Source organism: Eubalaena glacialis, chromosome 1, assembly GCF_028564815.1.
Source record: "Eubalaena glacialis isolate mEubGla1 chromosome 1, mEubGla1.1.hap2.+ XY, whole genome shotgun sequence".
Classification (NCBI taxonomy): Eukaryota; Metazoa; Chordata; class Mammalia; order Artiodactyla; family Balaenidae; genus Eubalaena; species Eubalaena glacialis.
This window is the reverse complement of record NC_083716.1, coordinates 83,990,943-84,015,931: the sequence shown is the minus strand read 5'-3', so window position 1 is coordinate 84,015,931 and position 24,989 is coordinate 83,990,943. Positions and strand designations below refer to the sequence as shown.

The 24,989-nt window shown below is 38.5% G+C and overlaps 1 protein-coding gene across 1 annotated transcript in view; it reads left to right on the top strand.

Moving 5' to 3' along the window:
- RYR2 (ryanodine receptor 2) overlaps window positions 1-24,989 on the top strand; it is a 537,153-nt gene that overhangs the window by 221,620 nt on the left and 290,544 nt on the right. The window contains exons 22-25 of the mRNA XM_061190410.1: window positions 471-687; window positions 2,423-2,527; window positions 6,607-6,710; window positions 14,102-14,185. Coding sequence (XP_061046393.1) covers window positions 471-687; window positions 2,423-2,527; window positions 6,607-6,710; window positions 14,102-14,185 — 510 coding nt within the window. The remainder of the gene's footprint in view (window positions 1-470; window positions 688-2,422; window positions 2,528-6,606; window positions 6,711-14,101; window positions 14,186-24,989) is intronic.

Genomic DNA, 24,989 nt, shown 5'->3' with positions numbered 1-24,989 from the left:
ATATAGAAGTATCATTTGAGTCCCCTTTAAGGAATTTCACAGGGAAATTGGGCTGTGACTGTTTTTTCTTTTTATCAGATCTCATCCAGCCCTGCAATTTTAAGTACACAGATATTTAGATCAAGTCTGTTCTTTGTCTGTTGATTATTTGGGCACCTTGAGACATTAAATGACCAAATACTATGAACAGGTATTTCATTCACATAGGAATATGGTGCATATGCTTTTATTATTTCTCCAGAGAGTGATAAATTTTTGCTGAGCCATTAACATAGTTTAATCAGGTTTTACTTTTATGATTAGAGGCTCTTAATCTCTAAGGTACTGACATTATGGTGGTACTTAGGAAAAAAAATGTGGCTTCTGACAAAGCTAATTTTGTACTCATAATTTATTCCTTGTATTCTGTTGATTAGGAAACTTTTCTGTATGCCAGAGATATAACCGACCCCGACATGCATCCTTTTCAGGGTACGCTTTCTGCTTGGGGGGAGACATGGAGAATTTAAGTTCCTTCCTCCGCCCGGGTATGCTCCTTGTTATGAAGCTGTTCTGCCAAAAGAAAAGTTGAAAGTGGAACACAGCCGAGAGTACAAGCAAGAAAGGACTTATACACGGGACCTCCTGGGTCCCACAGTTTCCCTGACACAAGCCGCCTTCACACCGATCCCCGTGGATACCAGCCAGGTACCCAGATCGTCAGCTGTGATGGCAACGTTTGAATTGCAGTCATTCCCATATGCAGTGGCTTTCAAACTTTTGACTGCAACCCATACGAATGCATTTTACAGTAATACAATTTATATGTATAATTGGTTTCATAAACTAATGCTTACCCTTACCATGTCCACTTAGCCATTTGCCTAGTCTATTCTATTTTGTTTTTTAAGGGGGGTTTCAAGCCAGTAAATTGACTTTATAATGTACTAATGGGCCACAACCTGAGGTAATGCATACTAATTTTAGAGTGTTGTTTTTTTACCTAGGGTAGTGGTGGAGTTTTCAATTTCTTCTCCCATCTAGATACATTTGGTATTTTGAAGTGATTTAACTGACTTTTATCTTGGGTAGAGACTGAGATCGTGAGCTCTAGGGTTATGATCAAAATGCCTGGGATCGAATGTGTGCTCTGGGACTCGAGAAAATTACTCATCACATTCATTGGGATGTTCAGAGTACGTTTGACATAGTTAATAAATAACACATTGGCACAATACTTTGCAAATAAGCACCCAAGCAGTGTTAGCAGTTACTCTTGCTTTTCTCTTTCATAAACTTGCAAGTATCCTGACATTGACAATGAATTAAGTATTGCTCTATTTTAATGGTGAAGTAACTTCATTCCGGTTGGTTAGATATTCATAGTTTGTTCATTAGCTTTTGAAGATCAGAGAAATGTCTGAAGTCTGAAATAGAATTAATAGCAGGCCTCAGAAGCTTCCGTTGTTTGGTTCCTTGAACCATATTTCTTGTCTCTCCCTGCTGGCTTTGTATATGATGCAGTAACGTAAACAAACAAGCTTTGTACATGGCTAAAATTCAGTTTGTGTTGCCGTCGCTGGAACGCGGCAGGGTGTGTATGGTGCTACCAGAGTTGAGCGGTAAGCACGATTGGAGGATGGAAATGGGCTGGAATGGACAGTGGGACTCTGTGGTGTTGCTAGCACATTTAGGATGTCCTGAGCCCTGGATAACCTCTACTGTTTGGAGGGAAGGAGACAGGGATGGCCTGCCCCCTGTGGAAACTCTGCCGTATCCATGGGCATGGTGGGCAGTTGTCTGCTCTCTGTGTTGAGGGACTGCTTGTGGGGCAGATGCCAGTGCATCGCCAGGTGTGCACAGCCAACCCGTCACCTGGAAAACCATTTTGTGTTATGAAGAGGCCATTAAACTTCCCCTTTTTAATGGGAACAGGTTCAGATTTTTTCCCCTGAGGCTTATATTTGGAAACCACTAAAAGTAACAGAGTTAAGGGAACACATAAATCACTGCCATCAGGTATTTCTAGACGCAGAGAGCCCACGGATTATCTTTTGGACACTGAATTGCCTTCATTCTGGCCGGTGGGTGCTGGCCAGGTTGGTTTAAGAACTCTGGGATGATTTCTGTTTTTAAATAATGCGTATTCTGGTGGTTGTACCAAATCCATTAGGACTTTTTTCTTAATGATGGCTGTCCTCAGCAATACTCTGTTTTCTTTCTTTCTAACTTTCATTCATAATTTCCCCCAATTTACCTATTAATTGCTTAGGTACCTAGTTGTACAAATTTAGAATAGATGGTTTGGAACCTTGTTACATGATTATATTTTAACGGTTGATGAGACTATTTTATTTGGTTCCACTCACAGTGAGGACGATCAATGCTGCATTTTCTTGCATTTCTTTCTGATGTGTTTTCCTTTTCTTTTTTTCAATTGTAGATTGTGTTGCCTCCCCACCTGGAGAGGATAAGAGAAAAACTGGCAGAGAATATCCATGAACTCTGGGTTATGAATAAAATCGAACTTGGCTGGCAGTATGGTCCGGTACATAATTTTGTGATTTATTTTTAGATTCTGTTAATACATCTTTCTGAAAACATAACTTCTTCTCACTCATCCTGCTACGTGGTGACATGAGTCGATCCGATTGATTTTTTTCCCCTACACTTCGGTTTTGGGGCATTTTTTCTTTACGAGAGGGAATGACATTAGTGGCGGGTTCATTGAAGGATGGCTTAGTTGCCTAGACAATTGAAAATTTATCAGTCTTCAGGCTGAAAGTTACATTTTTAAATCAAGGTTAACATATACAGACAATAGGCATTGATTTCTAAGGAACTCAGGAAAAAAACAAATTGAAAGTGAAAACTGAAAATGGAAAGAGGTCAGTTTACTCTCCTCCTCTGATGTTTCACTTCTTTTAGTCCCAATTGTACGTAGCAGTGTAAGTCCTCTTGGCAAAGATTCAAGTCGGTTTCGTAAGTGGAAGAGAGGCTGAGAAATAATGACTGCATGTGTTTCCAAATGATTATTTTTCAGAGAACTTTACCTGTAGTTTTTACCTGTAGAGTTTACCGTTTATCAATAAAATTTAGATGAAATAAAACCAAAACAACTTCCCGTGTAATCCCAGCGTAGCATATATCGTTTTTTAGCAGGACTGTGGCAGCACTTTCATTTTTATGATATTAATAGCCTAAGTATCCCAAAGGTTGTAACACTTTCTTATATTTGACTGAGTATAGAAATGAGTGTATTCAGCCAGTCATAGTTTATTACACTGAGCTTTGAATAATGACATTTATTATTAGTATTAGTGATAATACCATATGATACTTTATACTAATTAGTATGTTTGTTTATTTAGAGCTTTGCCTTTGTACATACACTCCCAATACAAGTATTAGGTTAATTTTCCTAACAGCACACTGGGCTGTGTGTTATTATTTCAGTTTGACCAGTGATGTCACAGCTGGGGATTCTCATAGAGCTGTCAGATGCCCTGACAGCTAGTTAGCAGCTGTGCTAAGACTAGGATGTATGTTCTCTAGCTTTTAGTCCAGAATTGTTTTTCACTATTAAGACTTACTGATGCATGATCAGAAAATGGGATCCTTTCATTAATTGAGTAATGGTTAGACAGTTGTCAAATCAGCAAGCACTTACAAAGTTACCTTGTTAAGTATATAGTTTTGTGCTATATTCATTGACTTTTAAAAATAGAGGAAATGAATAAATGCTAGATAAGATATTTACCGTCAGTTAAAGTCAGTAAGAGGAGAGATATCATAAAGGTGTACCTAGTCAACTGCCAGAGGAGTTACTGACAGAATTTACCACAGGATTCCAAGATGAGGCAGAGATTTGAGTTATGGACAAAATTTGGAGAAAGATAATTACAGGCTAGGATTTAAAAACATCTCATAACAACTCCCCTCCAAAAAAAAAAACCCGTACAGTAACAGGAACTGTTTAACAGGCTTATGTGAAAGAAAGATGATTTCTATTGCAAGCTTCTAAAGGTCGCCTAAATGATTACGTTCTACAGTGAACTTCCTTATGTTTCTTCTTTTAAAAAAAGAGGAAATATAAGGTCTCATTATTATCCATTTTTGCAGTTAAATCCGGTTCATTTCAATGCCATACCTTCTATTGCTGCTAGTCTGTAGATGCTGAAAGAGGATACAGTGCCTCGGAGCCATCCTGGTTGCTGCCAGTTATCCTTTACCTGGCCCTGGCTGGTTAAAGCAACGTTGGGCTTTATGTTTATTGGGCCTCCAGGGTGGAGATTAAGCACTCAGTCTGTTGCTGTAGTGCTGGCATCTGGCACCTTTCCTGGGACAAGGAACATACTCAAATACTTGCTGATAGAACGAAACGGTTGTTTTCTTAGGGCTCATTCTGGGCAAGCACAGCTCCAGGTATCGTATCAGAGGGTCAGCAATTTGGGAGAGTCTCAAACTGACACGTGAGGAGATTTCACATTGTTCTACCATGTAACAATTGACCTTGTGTCCTGCTTCTTTTACGAGGGCTTTCCTAAAACTCCTTTCAGATAAGTGGCCACCCTCCCTGACTTGATGATCTCTGTTAGTCTAGACTTAGGTACATCCCTGTTATTGAGACTAATTCCATAAATTCTTTGACATTTTAGATGAAGTGTTCAACTGTGTTTTACTTTAGAGCAATTTGAACTGTTGAATAAGTTGGGGTTTTTTGTTTGTTTTTACTTTTTGGAAAGAACTTAGTTTCTTTAAATGTCTTTGCGATGTGTTTCACAGGAGCATCATGTAAGAACTCTATTTTATGGAATAACATCAGGCCTGTCCATTCAGGTATTCGTGTGTCCCTTTTACCTAGTGTTCGCCTGATGTGCTTGGTACTGGGGTCACCAAATTGAAAAGACCTTGTTTTAGTCAGTTTGCCTTTTTTAAGAGCTTCTGGTTTAGCTGAGTGATAGATACACAAACAATTACAAGCTAAGTACTGTAGTGGAGATGCTAACTGTGAGGGAGGAATATTTACAGCTTTTCTGGTGAAATCAGGGAGGGCTTCCAGGAGGTGGTAAATATTTGCTCTGCTGTTTTTGTGGAAGAGCAGTGAGCCTGGAGGCAGGAAAAGGGGTCAGGGAGAGGACTCAGGTGTCCCAGGTGAGAGGTTGCGAGTTTCCCAACTGTGTGCCGGCAGTGGGGCTGGAGAGACATGACCGCAGATGTTTTGAAGTTCCACTATGGGATGTGGATAAGAGAGGGAAGGAAATCTGGGTAGATTTCTGGTTTTAGCTTGGACACCCGAGAGGATGATGGAGTCAGTTACTCTCTGGCGTAGAGAATAGAGGGGAAGTGGAAATTACATGAACGCAGATTAAATTATCTCCGGAATTGGACATGTTCATTTTTACCTTTATGTTTAGAATTTAGTGTTACATTTTGTAACTCTAGATTTCATTTCCAAAGTTACACACTTGAATAAGTAAACTATATGCTTTTGTGTAAGTCCTGTTCATTTGCAATGATCACTGGAAAGAAAGGAATAACTATCTTGTTTTTAACTTGGCGACTCCTGAAAACTTAAAAAAAAATTCTTACTCGTGTTTACCTACTTTTTATGTGGCATTTATAAAGCCTGGTAATTATTACCATGAAGTAATTTGTTCCCTGACAGCATATGGCTGTGTTCGTGGTGTCACCACGGCAGTAATGCCTGTGTAATTTAGGTCTCTAATAAGATAAAAACCTAATTACTAATGCAAGGGTACAGAACATCTTTCTCATTAATTCATCCCTAAAATCTTGAATTTAGTTTATTCTGATTGCTAATCCACGTTTTCAAGGATTAATATGAAAAATGGCTGTGGGATGTTAACTGACTTTGGTAAAGCGCTGGAGTGATTTGTGAGATCAGAAGTAGCTTACATGGGGTGAAATGAACAACTGGAACCACCTCCAAGAGTTTTTGTATCAATCAGTCATGATGTTAATTGATGTCTCTAATCTGTTTGGCTCTAAACACGTAAAACTTCCTGCACATCAAAACTAAGTGATTACTACACCTTCTTAACCTAGAATTCATTTCAGTTTACAAAATATTTGTTCCGTGCCTGCCATGTACCTGGCATGTTCTAGGTGTTGGGAACACATTGTCTAAAAGCAAAAGAGATCAAATTCCTGTTCCTTTGGTCATACATTCTAGTTGCAGGGAGATAGACAGTAATCCAATAAATAAAGACCTAGTCTGTTAGCAGGTGGTAACTGTTATGGGAAAAAAAAGAGTAGGGTGAGTGGGCAGATTGGCATATTAGGAAGGTGGGCAGGATGAGCCTCATTGAGAAAGTAAGATTGAAGCAAATGCTGGAAGTTGCTGGGAGAGTGGGCATGGGGGATGGACACTGGGGCCAGGAACGGTGCCAAATGGAAGACATCAGGAAGCCCAGACAATGCCAGGCTTGACCACTGACCTCGAATATTAGTCGTGCCTGGGAGATGACAGAGGCAGCTTAGCTGGGATGATGGTCTGGGTTTCCCTTCTTGCTTCCCCCTTCGCTTTCCTCCATGCAATTAGATTACCATCGCTAGTATCTGACCTTAGAAACTATTATATGTCGATATCCTGTTCTGTTTCAGGTTAGAGATGACAATAAGAGACAGCACCCGTGTCTGGTGGAGTTCTCCAAGCTGCCTGAACAGGAACGCAATTACAATTTACAGATGTCGCTTGAGACCCTGAAGTGAGTGTCTTAAATTTCCTATTTTCCTATCTGTATTACACGAAAGAAACCAAGTGTTGATATTATGCTTTAATTCATTTTAATTCCGGTTAGAAATTTCCATAATGCATTGGTAGATTGAATCAATATTTGTTTGGAACAGACTTTGAGCATATTACTTTATGTCTTTGTGCTCTATGTAAGTATTTCCCGAAGAGTATTCTACAGCTGTTTATGGGTATTTCCGAATACAAGGACTTTGGCATTGGATGCAGTGCTCCTCAGAGAGTCAGTCATAAATTGTTACTGGTGTGTGACTAGGTAAATAAAAGTTTGAACAAGTGTTTAGAAATTTTTATACCAATTTAAGGTATTGCATTGAGCTTTGAATAATGGCATTTATTATTAGTGTTAGTGGTAATACCATATGATACTTTATACTAATTAGTATGTTTATTTATTTAGAGCTTTGCCTTTTCACATACACTCTCACTTACAGGTATTGGGTTAATCTTCCTAGCATCACACTGGGCTGAGTGTTATTATTTCAGATTTACCAGTGATGTCACAGCCGGGGATTCTCTTAGAGCTGTCAGATGCCCTGACAGCTAGTTAGTAGCTGTGCTAGGACTGGGGTCCAGCTTCTCTAGCTTCTAGTCTAGAACAGTTTTTCGCTGTAAGACTTGGTGATGCATGATCAGAAAATGGGGTCCTTTCCTTAACTCAGTAATGGTTAGACAACTGTCAAATCAGCAAGTACTTAGGAAGTACCTTATTAAGTATATAGTTTTGCGCTTTTTCATCCTTGATGGCCTCGAAGAACTGGATTTGTTCCAATAGGTCACTTATCTCAAAACCTGCTTATATTAGGAATAAACCAATACTTTTGTCCTTTTTCTGTTTTGTTTCAGTTTTGTTAAGTGCAAAGAGCTACTTCTATTGAAGTTATTTTACCAAAGACCCAGAACATAAAACTTAGACACTGTTTCAAATTCTAGGATTTGGGTCCAGGTATATATCTTCAAAGATCTGGTAGTGATTTTCCTTCTGCAAATTAACAAATTGGGCCTAGAATGAGTTTAAGTTCTACTAGTAACTTAAAAGGAAAAGGAGTATATACAAATCGAGTGAATTGAGAAACCACTACAGGTAAAAAATGACAAGGCTTGCTTGTAATAAGGAATTGTAGAACACATCACTGCGACCTCCTCTCAGGGTCTCCTGTCTTCCTTTGTGGTCTTGATGTGAAGCTTGTACATTTAGCTTGCTAATTGACGGCAGCCCATTATTTGCCCATCTTTTACAACAAAATGTTTTTATTGAAAGTTCATGGCCTAAGATATTTTAGTTAAATTTACCGTACATTCCCTATAATTTTAGCAATTGACAGCTAAGCCAGCTAGGCAAATCCTGGGAAGCCTGGAATGTAGAAATCTCCATACCAATCTCCTTGGTATGTTGAGCCTTTGACTGCTACACATAACCTAATCTCATTCCTAACAGCTACTGGTGGCTGGTTTGATTAATCATCAGACTGCACGTACCATGGTGCTGTTGCCTATGGCGAATGCTAATAACCCTTTTCATATTTGTTAATATTTATATGGTTTTATGATGAACTAATTTCACTTGTTTCTTTACAATTTAAATTAGGGGGAAAAGAAATCCTATTTCTCCAAAATTCACACTATGCCCAATTCCAGTAGTTAAAGAAAGTACAGTACTTTATGTATTTCCTTTATTCACTTGGTTAGTTGATAGGCACGAGAACAGAGTGGGTAAGAACATAGAGTCTAGATGGTTGGATGGTTTAGATATAAGGACTTGCTCCTACAAAGGGAATCCTAGGTTCTCTGAACCTTAGACTTTTTAGCATCAGTTTAAAATGGGGATCATAGTGTATCTACTTTATGGAATTGTAGTGGGGACTAAATGATACAATATTGATAAAGCCTCTAGCACCGTAATGTCTAACAGAAGAAGCACTCTATAAAGTTCAGTTTTTTTTAAAAAAAAAAATATACTGTGGGTGGGATTAGCAACTTTACTCATTTAAATCCTGAGGAGTGCCAAGTGACAAATAAGCAAACGGTTATTTCAGAATATTCCTTATTTTGGATATTGGGTGATTTCGTGTGAATATGAATTTTTGTTGCTCTTTCTGTGATTTTTTTATCACGTAAATTGTTGAAAAAGACAGTTACTTCCGATTTGAATGATCATCTGTGTGCTGTACAGCACTGCAGAAATTCTGACACCCTCTTCCAGAACAACACTGTACCACCCTAGCCTAAGCTACCATTTTTTTAAGTTGAAGTATAGTTGATTTACAATGTTGTGTTAGTTTCAGGTGTACAGCACAGTGATTCAGTTATACATATATATATATGTATATGTATGTATATTCTTTTTCAGATTCTTTCCCATTATAGTTTATTATAAGATATTGAGTATAGTTCCCTGTGCTATACAGTAGGTCCTTGTTGGTTATCTATTTTACATATAGTAATATGTATAAATCCCAACCTCCTAATTTATCCCTCCCCCCCTTTCCCCTTTGATAACCATAAGTTTGTTTTGTATGTCTGTGGGTCTGTTTCTGTTCCGTAAATAAGTTCATTTGTGTCTTTCTTTCTTTCTTTTTTTTAGATTTCACATATAAGTCAAATGCTATGATATTTGTCTTCCTCTGTCTGGCTTACTTCACTTAGTATGATAATCTCTAGGTCTATCCATGTTGCTGCAAATGGCATTATTTCATTCTTTTTTATGGCTGAGTAGTATTACATTGTGTATATGTACCACATCTTCTTTATCCATTCATCTGTTGAGGGACATTTAGGTTGCTTCCATGTCTTTAGCCTAAGCTACCATTATTCCCCACCTGAAACTATAAAACTGTCCCGACAGATCCAGTTGAAATATTAACCTAGCTCTTCTCTTACCCATTCTGTGCTCTGATCTTTTTCAAATATTTAGTGTCATTTCTCCCTATTTGAATTCCTTTAATGGCTTCCCATTGCTCTTAAGATAAAGGCAGTACCTTAATTTGCCCAGTGGTCCTGCAAGGTCTTGCTTCCCTTCTCACCAGCATCATCATGTAGGAGGCTGCTCTTCTTTTTCCTTGCTTGCCATCACACTAGTCTTTGTTTTGCACACCTGTTTGCATGTTCCTTTCCCCTTCTTTACGTCCACTTCCTGGAATGCTCCCCTCCATGCCCTGTTCTCATACTTTACATCTCAGGTCACTTCTTCGGGAAACATTTGCTGAGCTCCTTGACTCAATAAAGCCCCCTTTCATAGGCACTCAGCCTGTTTGTATCTCTCAGCATAGAAACTGTCCAGCTATGTATAATCACAGGATGGCCTGTCTACTCCACCAGACCTAAGTTTCTTGAGGGCAGGCATCTGATTTTGATTTTATTCACCATCTTTTGAACTTTACACAGAGCTCAGTAAATATTTGTCGAATGAATGAAGCAACGAATAAGCAATAAAGCTCAGTCTCTAGCCAGGCTTTTATATACCAAATGGTTATCATGGACAGGGTGCCTCCTGTTCTCTCTGTGGCTTTGTGCCAGTCTGTTTCCTCTTCTTGTCGGTGGCCATATACTTGAAGTGCTAAATTGCAACACGAACCAATTATTGCCACTTAATCTTGTAGCAAATACGTGCTGAATGCATATGCAGGTTACTGTGGGAAGCACAGGAATCAGGTGGAGAGCCCACCTCCAGCTCATCCTTTTCCACTTCCCGTACTCTGTTCCTCTCTGCTGACCTCTGCACAAGCTCCACCGCTCACGCTGCTCTCTGCCCACCCTCTGCAGACTTTAAAACCATTTTAAATGGCTGAGTTGAACGGTGTTAAGTCAAATAAAATGGTTTTAATAAAGATAATGTAAAGACCAAAGAGTTCTTATTCAAAGAACTTGGTGTGGTTGATAGCATTAGACTTTTTAAATGATCTGTTGTTCTCATTTAAAAGTCTCTTTGGGTTAGACATAGAGTTCTTAGATATGATACCAAAAATGCGATCCATAAAAGAAAACAAAATCAATACACTGGATCTCATTGAAAGTAAAACCTTTTGTAATACAGAAGAAACCACATAGGAGATGAAGACTCAGGCCACAGATTGGGAGAAAATATTTATAAATCATGTAAGTTTACATTTATAGCGTTTGTAGTAAATCATACAAGTCCTGATAAAGAACTTGTATACAGAATATATAGGTAACTCTTACAACTCTGTAATAAGAATACATATGGCCCAATTAAAAAACAGGCAAAACGCTTGAGTATATATTTTAATAAAGAAGATATGTGAATGGCTAATAAGCACATGAAAAGGTGCTCAACATCATTAGTCATTAGGAAAATGCAAACTAAATCACAATGAGATACTACCGCACACATGCTGGAATAACCATAATCACAATGACAGATATACTCAGTATTGGTGCAGATATAGAAAAATTGAAATCTACGTGTATTACTGATGGGAACGTAAAATGGCCCTGCCACTTGGTGGTTTCTTAAAAGGTTAAACATAAATTTATGATACAACCTAGCAATTCTACTCCTACATACCTACCCAAGAGAAATGAAAGGCTGTGTTGACACAAAGACATGTTCAGAGAAGCATTATACATAACATCCCCAAACTGGAAAAACTGCAAACATCCATCAGCTGACGAATGGATAAACAAAATGTAATAGAGCCATACAATGCAATACTATTTAGCAATAAAAGGAAATAAACTACTAATGTGCATTACAGCACAGATCAACCTAAAGAACATGGTAAGTCAAAGAAGCCTGACATGAAAGATTCAATACTGTATGATGCTATTTAGATGAAGTGTCCAGAAAAGGCAGTTCTTTAGAGACAGCACATTTCTGATTGCTTGGGGGTGGGGATGATCAATGACTGCAGACAGCATGGAGAATCTGATGGGGTGATGGAAATATTCTAAAACTGGATTGTAGCGATGGTCATACCGTGCTAGCCATTATCGTCACTTAATGTATTAGGCAGGGTTCTCCATATGTTATAATCAGATTTCTTGGTAGGCATGCACTCAGAAGTTTAACTACCTGGATTTAAGATAAATCCCAATGTTATTGTCACCCTTGAGTTCCCTTAGAGCTGGGTTTGGGATCCTATTTGACCCTTTCATAGCCCTGTACATATGTCACTGCATGCAAGACACTGTGTTATAGTTAATTTTTGTCTTAGCCCTCACCGGCCTGTAAGCTTATCCCCAGAACTTAGCACAGGACCTGGCATTCAGAAGATACTTACTGAATAGATAAATGAATGGAGGATGATGGCAGGAAACTTCCTGTTCCTTGGACAGTGTTTGAATAAGTGTAGCCTGTGTTTGTTCTGTGAGTCAATTTTTGATTCTTCTGTTGCCAGTCAATCTCATTTGAAGTGGCACATTCTTTAGATAATTTCATAGCTTCAGTTAGCTCTTGCTCTATCCATATTTTTGCGGTTTAACACTCCAAAGGTAATTTCACGGGCTCATCTCAATTTTGCCATATATAACCTAAAATTTAATTTTGCCATATATAACCTAAAATTTAACTTGCTAACAGTGTGTGTAAGTGTGTGGGTTTGTGTGTGTGTGCATCTATATCTATCTCCATATTGTCATTTTTTAAGTGTTATGGAGGGTAAGTATAGATGGATTTTAGATACTTGCTGCCTTCCTTTTGCAACTGACCACACCTTAGAAATTCTGTCATCCAAAAAGTTTATGCTGTTGCATCTTATTCTATTGAGGTAGGTGGAACCACTCATTGTCATGATTAGTAAAGGATGTTGTTCTACCTAGGTCTGTGGACTTTTAAGGTTGAGTTCTAAATGTGAATGGTGAGGATCTTTCTTGGGAAAATCAACAAAAGCTTATTCATTAAAGGGAGTAAAAAAAATACAGTGTATCTAAGCACTGGATAAACTGTTTCTGGCCAGTTGGAACCCCGATGTGTCATGTGAAAGGGAGATTTTTCTAGAGTAGAAAGTCCAGAAAAGGATTTAAAAACACATGGGGACTTCAGTATATCATAAAAGTAGCATTTCAAGTAAGTGGTAAAAATGGATTATTCAGTTAATATTTTGTGGAGAACTGGGTATCCATCTGGGAAATAAAGTTAAATCTCTACCTTAAGACATATAGCCTCCCCTGCCCCACCCCTTCCCCGTCAAAAAAGCAAGGACGTTTCCTTCAAGTGATTTAACAGTTGGGAAATCTCTAAGTATCACATAAAACTCAGAAGCCATTTTTAAAAGATAGAAAAATTCAGTTATATAAAAACAAATTTAACACTCTACATAGAACACCATAAAGAAAGTAAAAAGACAAATAACAAACTGGAGAAAATATTTGTAACTCATATCTCATATATTTGAAGAGCTTCTGAACTGCCACAACAAAACCCAAATCTAACAGAAAAGTGAACAAGGAATGTTTTCACAGAAAAAAGGAAGTACAGATATCGCCAAAGCATACGAAAAAGGTGCTCAAATGCACTTATATTAAGAAAAATGTCAATTAAAACTGTAAATGAGACATCTCATTAGCATATTAATTGATAACTCTGTGTTGGACCAGGTATGGGAAATAGGCAGTGTCATACCTTGCTGGTGGAAATATAAATGATTACCAGCTCTATAGACATTTGGCAATATTTGTCAAACTCTGAAATGTACCACCCCTGTGACCCAGTAATTGCATGTCTAGGAATTTATCCTACAGAGGAAGGATATAGTACATGTATTAAATGTATAAGGTTATTCATTGCAGCATTGTTTGTAATAACAAAAGATTGTGAGCAGAGAATTGGGTAAGACATTATGACACACTTAGTGAATGGAACACTTCAGAGCTATTGAAAAATAAACCAGCTTTATATGAAGGACAGTAAATCAAAGTCATATATCAAAGTTATATTGTAAAGTCAAGACAGCAAATTGTGGAGAACTCTTACATATAACCAATGCATAAAAGGAAAGCAGAAACAACAACGACACACACACACACACACACACACACACGCACCTGCTTTAGAATATGCATAGATTGTAGCAGGACATTCAGGAATTAGTAGCAATCAATGCCTTTAGGGAAAGAAACAGGAATAGAAGGAAGGGATTGTAGAGAGACTTACTTCTCATTATGTTCCTTTTTGTGTTTGAATTGAAACATTTAATTTTCAAATGTCCTACTCATTACTCAACAGTAAATAATTTACAACTAAGTAAGCTTTCCTTTTGCTTTAAAACAAAATACTTCTCTCTGCATTCGAGGTGGACTGTTATACCTCATTCCCAGCTGCTATTATGTTGGGTTGTTCTGGACATAGGGAAGGAATTGTTGCAGCTTATGTCTGGTTTTCTTTTCCAGGACTTTGTTGGCATTAGGATGTCATGTGGGTATATCAGATGAACACACCGAAGAAAAGGTGAAAAAAATGAAGCTGCCGAAGAAGTAAGTTGAATGTCTAAGCAATATTAAATAGTCTGTGCCTTACTTTAGTGTTACTGCACCCACAAAACTCTTGATGGAATCCTAGATGCCTTGCTTACACGTAAGCTATAAAATTCAGATTCAAAATGTAAGCTTGCTGTATTACACTAGGGGCTACATCAAGGCCATGGTGGGGTGAGAATCCATCACAGTGCCCAGAGGGGAAACAAGCTCACAAAATTTTGGTAGTGTGTTATGAGTGTGTTATTTTTGTTTTGTGTATGTGTGTGTGAACACGCGTGCCCACATCCTAACTTATTGGATATGGTTTCCCACTTTCCACCAGAAGATGTATAATTTTATTTATTTTTACAAAGAAAATCTATTTCAGGATTAGTTATGCAGTCAGTGTTATCACTTCCACTTTAAGATGAGAAAACGGAGGCACTGGGTGCTCTCGGAGTTATTTTGCCTGCTGTGCTACAACCTCTGTGACCTTGTTTAACTGCTTAAAACTTCAGCTTTCTCAGCTGCGAACAGGTATTAATACGGGAAGTTTTAGGGACTAAATGAGTATAAGTGCTTAGTAAATGATAACTGTTACATATTGTTACTTTTTCTTTATTTAGTTTAGTTTATGTATTGAAGCCACTCTTTGGAGGCCTGCATGTTGTAAATAGCAGGTCTGGAAATGTGCTAAGTAATATCATGGAGATAAAAACAAAGTAGCCACTCCATAATTTCTATCAGTCACCCCAGATAAACATAAGATTAAAGTAGAAACCGTGTGCTTGCTATGCGAGTGCAAATTCTAGCAGGTCCTTTAGGCCAACGAACCTTTTTACTCAGGTCTTCCATTAAAAAATATGTATAACAACATATCCTACAAGGTTATATAAAGTATAGGACTAGTTTTGAGGCTCAAAACCATATATGCATAAAACGTATGTACATATTTTTAGGGATATGTGCTTATTTGATAAGACTATTTTTCTAAAGCAGTGGAATCATAATTCTAGATAGTAACTACCTTTGTTGGAGTATAGGCAAGGGTGTTGAAAGGGGAGGAGCACACAGATAAATACAAGGGTGTTGGTAATGTTCTAATTTTTAACATGGTGGTGGGTTAACGGAGTTCATTTCATTATAATGCTTTGAAGTATATTCCCTTGTATGTATCCAAAAATAGTTATTTTTAAAAATAAAAATATGACAGGTATACATCCAAATACATCATTAATCTCAATAAATGGGAATCAGTGAAATTCTCCAGGTAAGATACAGTGATTGTCAGATTAGATTCAGAAAGATAACTCATGTTGTATACACCTCATAAAAATAAAACCCAGCTAAAGGAGACACATCGAGAAATTCAGAACGTGAAAAGTTGAAAAAAAATGAGAACGTGATGTTCCAAGTAATATTATTCAAAAGGAAACTGCAATTTCCTTTTTGTCAGTTGCCTTATATAAGACAAAATAGCTCTGAAAGCAAAATTAAGGAAAGAAGCACACTGTATACGGATACAAAAAATAAGCATTATGCTAATACTACTCATGTATGCACCAAGTAAAATGGCTTCAAAAAATCAAGAAAGCAAAATATTAATAGATTTTCCAAAATAAATAGACAAATGTAAAATCATAGTGATAATTCCTAACACAACTCCCAGAAACTAATATGTGTAACAGATAAATATTAATGAAGAATAATAAAAATTTAATCCCCTATAAATTAAAAACTTGACATATATAGAACACTGAACACATGGAACATTTATAAAACTCAACATCCTTTACAACATGAGGACATTGATACTGTAAATATCATATTTATTGAATCACAGGAAATAACAGTGACAATCAAAAAATCATGTAAAGTCATGACATATTTAAAAATTTTAAAACATAGTTGTAAATAGCTTATAGATCAAACATATCATTGTGAAAATTTAAAATACAAGAATGGCAAAGGCAAAGACTTCATATCAAAACATAAGAGTTGCATATTTAAAGCAATACTTGGAGAAAGCATGTTTTAGAAACCTAATAAGCAGGAAGAAAAATCTCTGAAAAGATTGATAAAAGAAAAAAGAAATATTTCTTTTAGCAATTATAGGGATATTTTCAAGAGGGACTGCAAACTGTAACAAATTTGTTAATTAACAAATTAGTTTCTAAGTTAAATGATACTGACAATTGTATATAATATTATCAAAACTGACCCATGAAGAAAGAAAATGTTAATAGAGCTACAGCTATTAAAGGAATTGAATTAATAGTTTAAAATACACACACACATCCCAAACCACTTTTCTGTTGATTTCCAGCAAATATTTAAGAATGGGTAATCTCAAATGAAAAAGCAGCAGCACTTTACAGCTTATTATCTGAGAATAAAATAAATAAAATAAATAAAATAAAGCCCAGATGAGGGTAGTGTGAGGAAGGGAAATTGTAATCCAGCTTCACTTATGGGCATAGATACAAAAAAATGCTAAGTAAAATATTAGCAAACTTAACTCAGCAGTATATTATGGCCCAGCTAAATTTATTCCAGTAATAAAAAGATGGGTTAACATTAGAAAATACATTTATTCACACTAGAGTGAAGGAGAAAATTCATATGATCATACCAATATATTTAGTAATAAATATTTCATAAAATGTTTTACTTATAAGCATATGAACTCTTAGCAAGCAATAATCTGAGAGAACCTTCTTAACCTGACAAAAGGCCAATAGCAACCAATAATCTATAAGGTAAAACCCCAAAGTTTTTCCTTTAGGATTCAGGAATAAGACATAAACTACTATTACCTGATGTATTCAATATAGCCAATGCAGTGAGACAAGAAAAAAATTACGAGTTTTGGAAAGGAAGAAAACATACTGTTGTCAATAGCAGGTAATGTTATTGCATTGAAAACTCAGGAGGATCTACAGTATTATTTGTTGACAATAAGTACAGCAATATTGCTAGATGAATACCTTTAAAATATCACTTAGAAGTGCAAAAAAAAAAACAAAAGAAAGAAAAAAAAAGAAATCCCTAAGGTAGATGAGAAATCTAACCAAAGAGCTGCGAGACCTCTGTAGACTAAATGTTAAAATTGGATTTAAAGTCTTTAATGACTATCTAAATAAATAGAGATAGATCATGATTATGGATGGTACAACAAATATATCAGTTCTCCTCCAATTAATCTTAGAATCAATACTATTCCAGTCATTCCGCCAACAGAGGTTTTTAAGCAGCTTGATAAGCTATTCTAAAATATATGTGGAATTTCAAAGGCTCAAGAATATCTAGAAGTCTTTTACAAAAGAAGATAAACTTGCTCTGCCAGATATCAAAACTTATGATGAAACTATGGTAATGAAGGAAGTGTTACAATGGTACTGGGTTAGACAAATTGAGACAGAGTTCCCAAATATATACATGCATATAAATAAATTTGACATATGCCAAAGGTCTTGTTATAGATAAGTGGGGAAATGAAAACTGTTCCATCAATGGTATTCATATAATTGACTAACAAAATAGAAAAAAGTTAGGTCTCTACCTTATGCTATACACAAACATTTGCAGGTTAATTCAAGACCCAATTGCACAAAACAAAAATACTTTTTGAAGACGAGTGGAATATCTTCATGACCATGAGGTGGAGAAGGACTTTTTAAATCAGAAAAAAACCACAAAACACAAAAGAACGCTCACTTCATTTAAGTCTTTGCTTAAATATAAAGTCCTCTGAGAGGTCTTCCTTAAGCATTCTATTTATAATGCTCTGATCATTTTCTTTAACCTGCTTTATTTTTTCACTTGCACTCCTACAGCTGACGTTATTTATTCGTTTAGTTTTTGGGTCGCCTAAACTGAAATATGCACTCAATAAGAGGCCGGGGCTTTGTTTACTACAAGGCCCCCAGTTTCTAAAATACCTAGTACAGGAGTGATGTCTGTAACATGACAGCATAAGATGTTCCTCCTTTTCATCCCCCTTTTATAAATCAGTGAATTAGATATCCGTACATGAATAGGAGTCCCTTTGTGGGGTTTCTGCAATTCGCACCTAGCTCTCAGGGACCCAAGAGGAATCTTGCTCACCAGTGCATCTGGTAGGAGATAGAGAAACCTCCCTATAAGCTGCAGAACTAATGAAGCCAGTAAGGCTGCCTGGGCCCCTTTCCTGGCTGTGGGACCAGAATCTGGTGAGTGTGAATCAGGCAGGTGTGCACCCATGACAGACAACTTGCAGAAGTCCAGCCCTCCCAAAGGGAGATGCCAACACACCACTGGAGAAAAAAAGAACAAAGAAAAGAAACAAAAAAAGAAACAGGAGTTTGGTCACAGGGGAGGAAGTAGGAGAAACTTTTCCCAGCACCGCCCAACCCCAAGAAGGTGGTGATCGGGCTGATTTATGTGGCAGAGACGTCTCTTCCTTGGAGAAAGAGGAGGAGCGTGAGAGCGCCCTACTGCCTTGGCTGGGTGCGACTTGGCTGGAGAAACCCATTTCTCTCCACTGGCACCTGCAGTACTAAGGTGGGAGCTTGCAGCTGGGGGCTGGGAGGACTTTGAAATAGAAGTAGATAATTTCAAATGGCCTTAAAGGGACTGCACTCAGCAGAAAGTCTACCCACATGCCTTTGGGAGTGCCACTCCCGGGATCTCCCTACCAGGACTGTGGGCACCCCTAACCCACTCTGCTGCCAGCTCCCTGTGCACACTTCTGGTCAAGGAGAGTGAGCTCCAGTAGACAGACCATGTGGATGGGCAAGGGAGAGACCACAAGCTTGAGCTATAGCGCCGCCTTCTGGAAAACAAAAGAGAGGTTTCTGATAGCCAGCCTGGTGAGTTATAAGAACCAGAAAAGACCTGAAAGCTCAGTTAAGGTGCTTTATGCTACTTCAAATGCAAAAAGCAGAAACACATGACTACAGCCAATATGGAAAAGTCAAGGGAATATGGCATCACAAAAGGAGGATGGTAATTCTCCAGCAGCTGAGCTCAATGGCATGGAATATTGCGATCTAACTGATAAAGAATTCAAAATAGTATTAAGAATTTCAGCGAGCCACAGGAAAACTCAGAAAGGCAATTTAGTGAAATGAGAAGTAAAATGAATGAATGGAAGGAGTACTCTAACAAAGAGAATGAAATTATAAAAAGAGCCAAACAGAAATACTGGAACTAAAGTATTCAGTGAATGAGATGAAGAATGTAACACAGAACATGTGTAGCAGAGCAGACCATGTAGAAGAAAGAGTAAATGACTTGGAGGATAGGAATATGGAAATAATACAATTAGAAGAGGAGGTGAAACTAATATTTAAAAGAGTGATGAAAGCCTATAAGAGCTATCAGATTCTATCAGAAAAACAAATATCTGAATAATTGGGCTCCAGAAGGAGAGGAGAGGGAGAAGGGGGCAGGGACTTTGTTTAAAGAAATAATAGTTGAGAACTTCCCAGGCCTGGGGACAGACTTAGACATACAAGTCCATAAAGCTAAAAGAACACCCTATTATCTCAATGTAAAAAGACTTTCTCCAAGACACATTGCAACAAAACTGTCAAAAATCAGTGATAGGGCTTCCCTGGTGGCGCAGTGGTTGGGAACCCGCCTGCCAGTGCAGGGGACACGGGTTCAATCCCTGGTCCAGGAAGATCCCACATGCCGCGGAGCAACTAAGCCCGTGTGCTACATTTACTGAGCCCGCGTGCCACAGCTGCTGAGCCTGCACTCTGGGGCCTGTGAGCCACAACTACTGGGCCTGCGTACCTAGAGCCCGTGCTCTGCAACAGGAGAGGCCACCGCAGTGAGAAGCCCGTGCACCGCAATGAAGAGCAGCCCCCGCTTGACGCAACTGAAGAATGCCCGTGTGCAGCAACGAAGACCCATGCAGCCCTAAATAAATAAATACATAAATAAATTAATTTTAAAAAATCAGTGGTAAAGAAATTATCTTAAAGCACATCAGGGGAAAAAAGAAAGTAAGGTACAGAGGAACCCCATTAGGCTATCAGCTGATTTCTCAGCAGAAACTCTACAGGCCAGGAGAGGGTAGAATGACATGTTCAAAGTGTTGAAAGATTAAAATTGCCAGCCAAGAATAGTGTATGCAACAAAGTTACCTTTCAGATAAGAAGGAGAAATAAAGGTTTTCCCAGACAAAAGCTGAGGGAGTTCACCGCCAGTAGACCTGCCTTGCAAGAAATGCTGAAAGGAGTTCTTCAAGCTGGAATGAAAAGATGCTGATCAGCCACAGGACAACATACGAAAGTAGACAATACACTGGTGATGGAGAAACAAAGGCATTTTGGCCCAGAGAATTGTAACTCCATGTTAGGGGGGTGTGTTACCCACTCAACTATAGTGTAAAAGTTAAAGGCAAAGAGTAGTAAAAAGAACTATAGCTACTATAAATCATTAATGAATATACAACATAAAAAGAGGTAAGTTGTAACATCAGTAATATCAGTTGTAATATCAGTAATATAAGTAATATGAGAAGGAAGAGTAAAAGATGGAGCCTTCATAGGCTTTCACAGATGAGTTGCGATAGCTGATAAGCCTAAAATGGATTGTTTTATCTATACGATTTTTCATGTAATTTACAAGGTTACCACAAGACAAAAGTCTATATAGAATGGATTCACAAAGACAAAGAAAGGGAAAACAGAAGCACACCAACATGGAAAATAATCAATTTACGGAAGTAGACATAGAAGGAGAAGGAAACAATGGAAATACAAAGCAACCAGAGAGCCATTAATAAGATGGCATTAGTGTGCGCTTACATATCAATAATTACTCTAAATGTAAATGGATTGAATTTGCCATTCGAAAGGTATGGAGTGGTTAGGTGGATAAAAACACAGGACCCAACTCTATGCTGCCTACAAGAGACCCATTTCAGATTTAAGGATACACATAGACTCAAACTGTAATTAGAATGATGTGCTACATTCCCTATTGGAAAATAGGCAATCTGAGTGTTAGGTGTTTTTTTTTTCTGATAATACAGATCATTTCACTTAAAATCCTTAAAGACTTTTAAAAAATATGTGATTGATTGTAGCTCAGTTCTCGCTTTCTCCCTCTTCCTCCTCTCTAAACAAACCAGCAGACAGCTGAATGGTACAGCACATAACTGTCTGTTCTTAAATTCATAAACCTTCCCACATTTGTTGTAAAATTAAGCTCTTGACCCACTGCAGAATTTGATGAGCAGAGTCCAGTTGCTATAGGAATAAAGAAAAACGCAACTGAAAAGGAATCCAGTCCCAGAGCTTGTGGTTCCCAGTATCTCATATCCCTGAGTAGCTGAGATTTTTTTAAAATGTAAAGGTTTAAATGAAAATAAAATTCTTGTCTGAATACCAATGCCTTTTATTCAGAGTTTTTGTTAGCACTTCTCTGCTGTTAAATCAAACCAAAACATAGGTCAGGAACTGGTTGCTTGTATGTATCTCTGGGAAGTAAGAGGTAGTGTTGAATTGTGAAAGAACATATTTGAATCCTTTGAGAGGTATTTAAGACTAGTGCTAAATTCCCTGGCTCCTGCGCCACGTCCTTCCCCCTCATGCTGTGTAGCCACTGTAGTGATGGGAAGTGGTATCTCTCAGGCATATTGGGGCAGATAGAAGGTTAAGAATGATATTCTCAATGCTTATACGTATATGTAAATTTAAAATGGCTTTCGGAAATGAATGCTTAGAGGGATACCGAATGTGCAGACCCATATTTATACTGTGCGTATAGACACAAACACATGCACAAAATTCAGTGTATGTAAATATTTACCTAAATGAAAAATAGTGTTACAAATGCAGCTGGATTTTTTTCTGTGAGGATGAGGCACTGTGCTTGTGAAGAAAAAAATATTTATATACCCTTTTTATGTGTAGCGAGTAAATTTCACAGACCACAAATTTTAAAATGTGCTCATATGTAATGGTCTTCATTTGCTCTTGTCGGACTTAATTTCATATTTAAACCCAATGGGCCTTGCAGCCAGAATGCAGCTTGATAGTGGAAACCTAATCCTTGTCTGTTCAGTACAAACTCCATTAAAATCACTGTTTTCTGTGTTTATTCTCACCTTTAAGTTTTGATTCAAAGGTCATCTTCTCCAAGCTGTCTTTCTCTACCTCTTTAAAATTGCACCCTATTTTAAATTGTACTTCCTCTCATGCTCCCTTTTCTACTTGATTTTTCCTCATGGCACTTATATCCTCTGACATACTATTATTTTATGTTTATTTTGTTTATTGCCTGATTCCTCATCTAAACATAATTTCTATAAAGATACAGATTGTTTGTCCATGTTATTCAGTGATATTAGTTCCTAGAACAGGGCCTGAAATATTCGACTACAGAATGAATATTTGTTAAGTTTGAATTCAAGGTTTACCCCCGTCTTACTCCCGGGGCTATACGTCTGTTTTGGACACTCACCTGATGGGGAGGGGACATTGGATCCTTGGGCATTCTCTTTTGAGTTTGCTGTCAGGGGCTGAATTATATCAAAGAAAACTAGAGCCAGACAGAAGTTAAAGCCATAAAGGCAAATTTTATTCCAGAACTATTGCAGTAAGGGAAGAGAGACCTCAGTATTCACATACAGCAAGAACAAGCGGGAATTTGTAGCTCAGGACCAGAGTGGGGGACAGTGGATGGAAAATTACTAAGAGGAGACATTAAGGAAAAGGGGGATTCTGGTAAAGCCAACTTGATAGGGTTCTTGCTGAAGGCAGACCAGAGTGATAGGATATGAAAGGCGGGGGATGAGGGGTGGGATCGGAGGTCACAGGTGGGGGGTTTCCACTAACTTGACCTAGCAGGATTCTTGCTAAAACTGGACTGAACGAAACAAGGACAGAGCCCAAGGTCAGAGGCCAGGTCAGAAAGAGGACTCAGAGGAGTCAGACTCAAGTTTGGCCAAAGGGAAGTCTTTGTTAGTTGTCTTCATTCGTCTCTGCCGGCATCTTACTGGTCTCGGGTGGCCTCGGCCTACAGCGGCTTGAAGCAGGATTTCGGTTCCTGGCCAGAGACTGAAGTCGGGCTGTGGCAGTGAGAGCGCTGAATCCCAACCACTAGACCAGTGGTCAGTGACAAGGCCCCTGGCCCATCAGCTTTGTAGAAACGAATTCCCTCAAAGAGATGGAAAGTAGTGAAACAGGTAAAATGTTTCTTAGGAGGAAAAAGGGTATGTGTGAATAGACTCACACGGGCAGATGCAGAGAAAGAGTCGTGCCCTCGTGGTAGTTTGAATCACTTATATGGGACATTTCTTCCGGTTTCCTCTGGCCAGTCATCTTGCTTTGCCTGGTTCCGAGTCTGTATTTGGTTCATCTCAGGGCCCTCCCCTGTGTGTGCGCGTGCGTCTCTTAGCCAATGTGGATTCTAGTGAAGAGGCCTATGGGTAGGTTGACATCACCTACCATGGGGTGGCGCGCCCTCCCTTTTTGACCTCCGAGGAGCCTTTCCGTGCGTGTGTAGTTGAGAAGGCCTCCTTGGCTTCGAGAATGAGGAAATGTGGTCTGTCTACGTTTTTATCTGGGCAGAGCTCAGCTCCTCTTATTACCCTCCGGCTCTTGTCTTCATCTTGGAGTACCTGTTCATCTGGGGCCCGTCTATCTCCTGCCTCATTATGGGATGCGTGTTCTCCTGACTGACCTTTGGACCACACGCTGGGACTCTCCTCCTCATCTCTTTTGTGTCCTCCGGGTCCTTGCTCTGCTTTTAGCTTCACTCATGCCTCTTTAAGAGGAGGCTGGAAACCTAGGAATGCTCTCTCTGGCAACTTGGGGACTGCAGTCTCTTGGTGGAGGGAGGAGGGAAGGTTGCCTGGCAGCCTAGGCTTGGTTTGTTGCCAAATCTGTTCTCCTGAAACTGTGCTGCACAAGGGTTGGGGTGTGGGAGATTCTGGAACCTGGCCATTCTCCTGGGTCCAATCTGGTAAGCAAGACAGAAGTTCCCCTCAGCTCTGGATCTGTCTGGTCTCCATCTGGGCAGGGGGCTGGAGAGCCCTGGCTTCCCGCCAGCTCTCCTCTCCTCCAGGCTCTGGAACATTCAGCCTGTCTGGGGCTGGACAGACTGGACTCTTTATCTGGTCTCCTTTTATGTTCCGACACATCAGGGCCTTGTGCTTTTGGTATTCATAAGTAGAGCTTTTAATATCAGAAGGCCTTTCTCTAAAGACTGTTGTCTCTGCAGTGAATTTTCAAAGCCTATTTTAAAAATCCAAAAGCCAAGAATGGCTTTTTTTTTGTCTCTCTTGAAATGATCCTCTCTTGGTTTTGTTTCAAACAGGCTGTGAGGTACAGGGAGGCCTTGGGTTAAAAAAGGAATTAGTGGTGGGGGACACACAGGGCATATCATCATATTACACATTTATTTAAAAACAAAATGAAGAAGTGTAGTAGTAGAAGAAATAGATCCTTGTCCTTTTCCCTTCTAATTTCTACACTGAAATTATTCTCCTGTATTTGTTTTCTGGAGAAGGGTTTTTGAATATTCTCTATCTCCTTTCTGTGAGAATGTCAGCCCATTATTCATTTTTGATAGATGTGCTTCCAGCAAAACTTGTTCTTAATATCTCTGGTGTGCAGTCATCTGAGATTTTTCCCATTTGTTCCAAGGTACTTGAAGCGCTGATTTGGTTTTGAAATTTACAGCTAACATCCACTGAACTTGGACATAATCTTTTCATGTTTACCGTGCATCTTTCACAACGTAATGACTTCCAAGCTTCATTTAACCCGACTCATACTAAACAAGTAAGCTTGAGAGGTGGGAGAGGCTGGAAAAAAAGAAA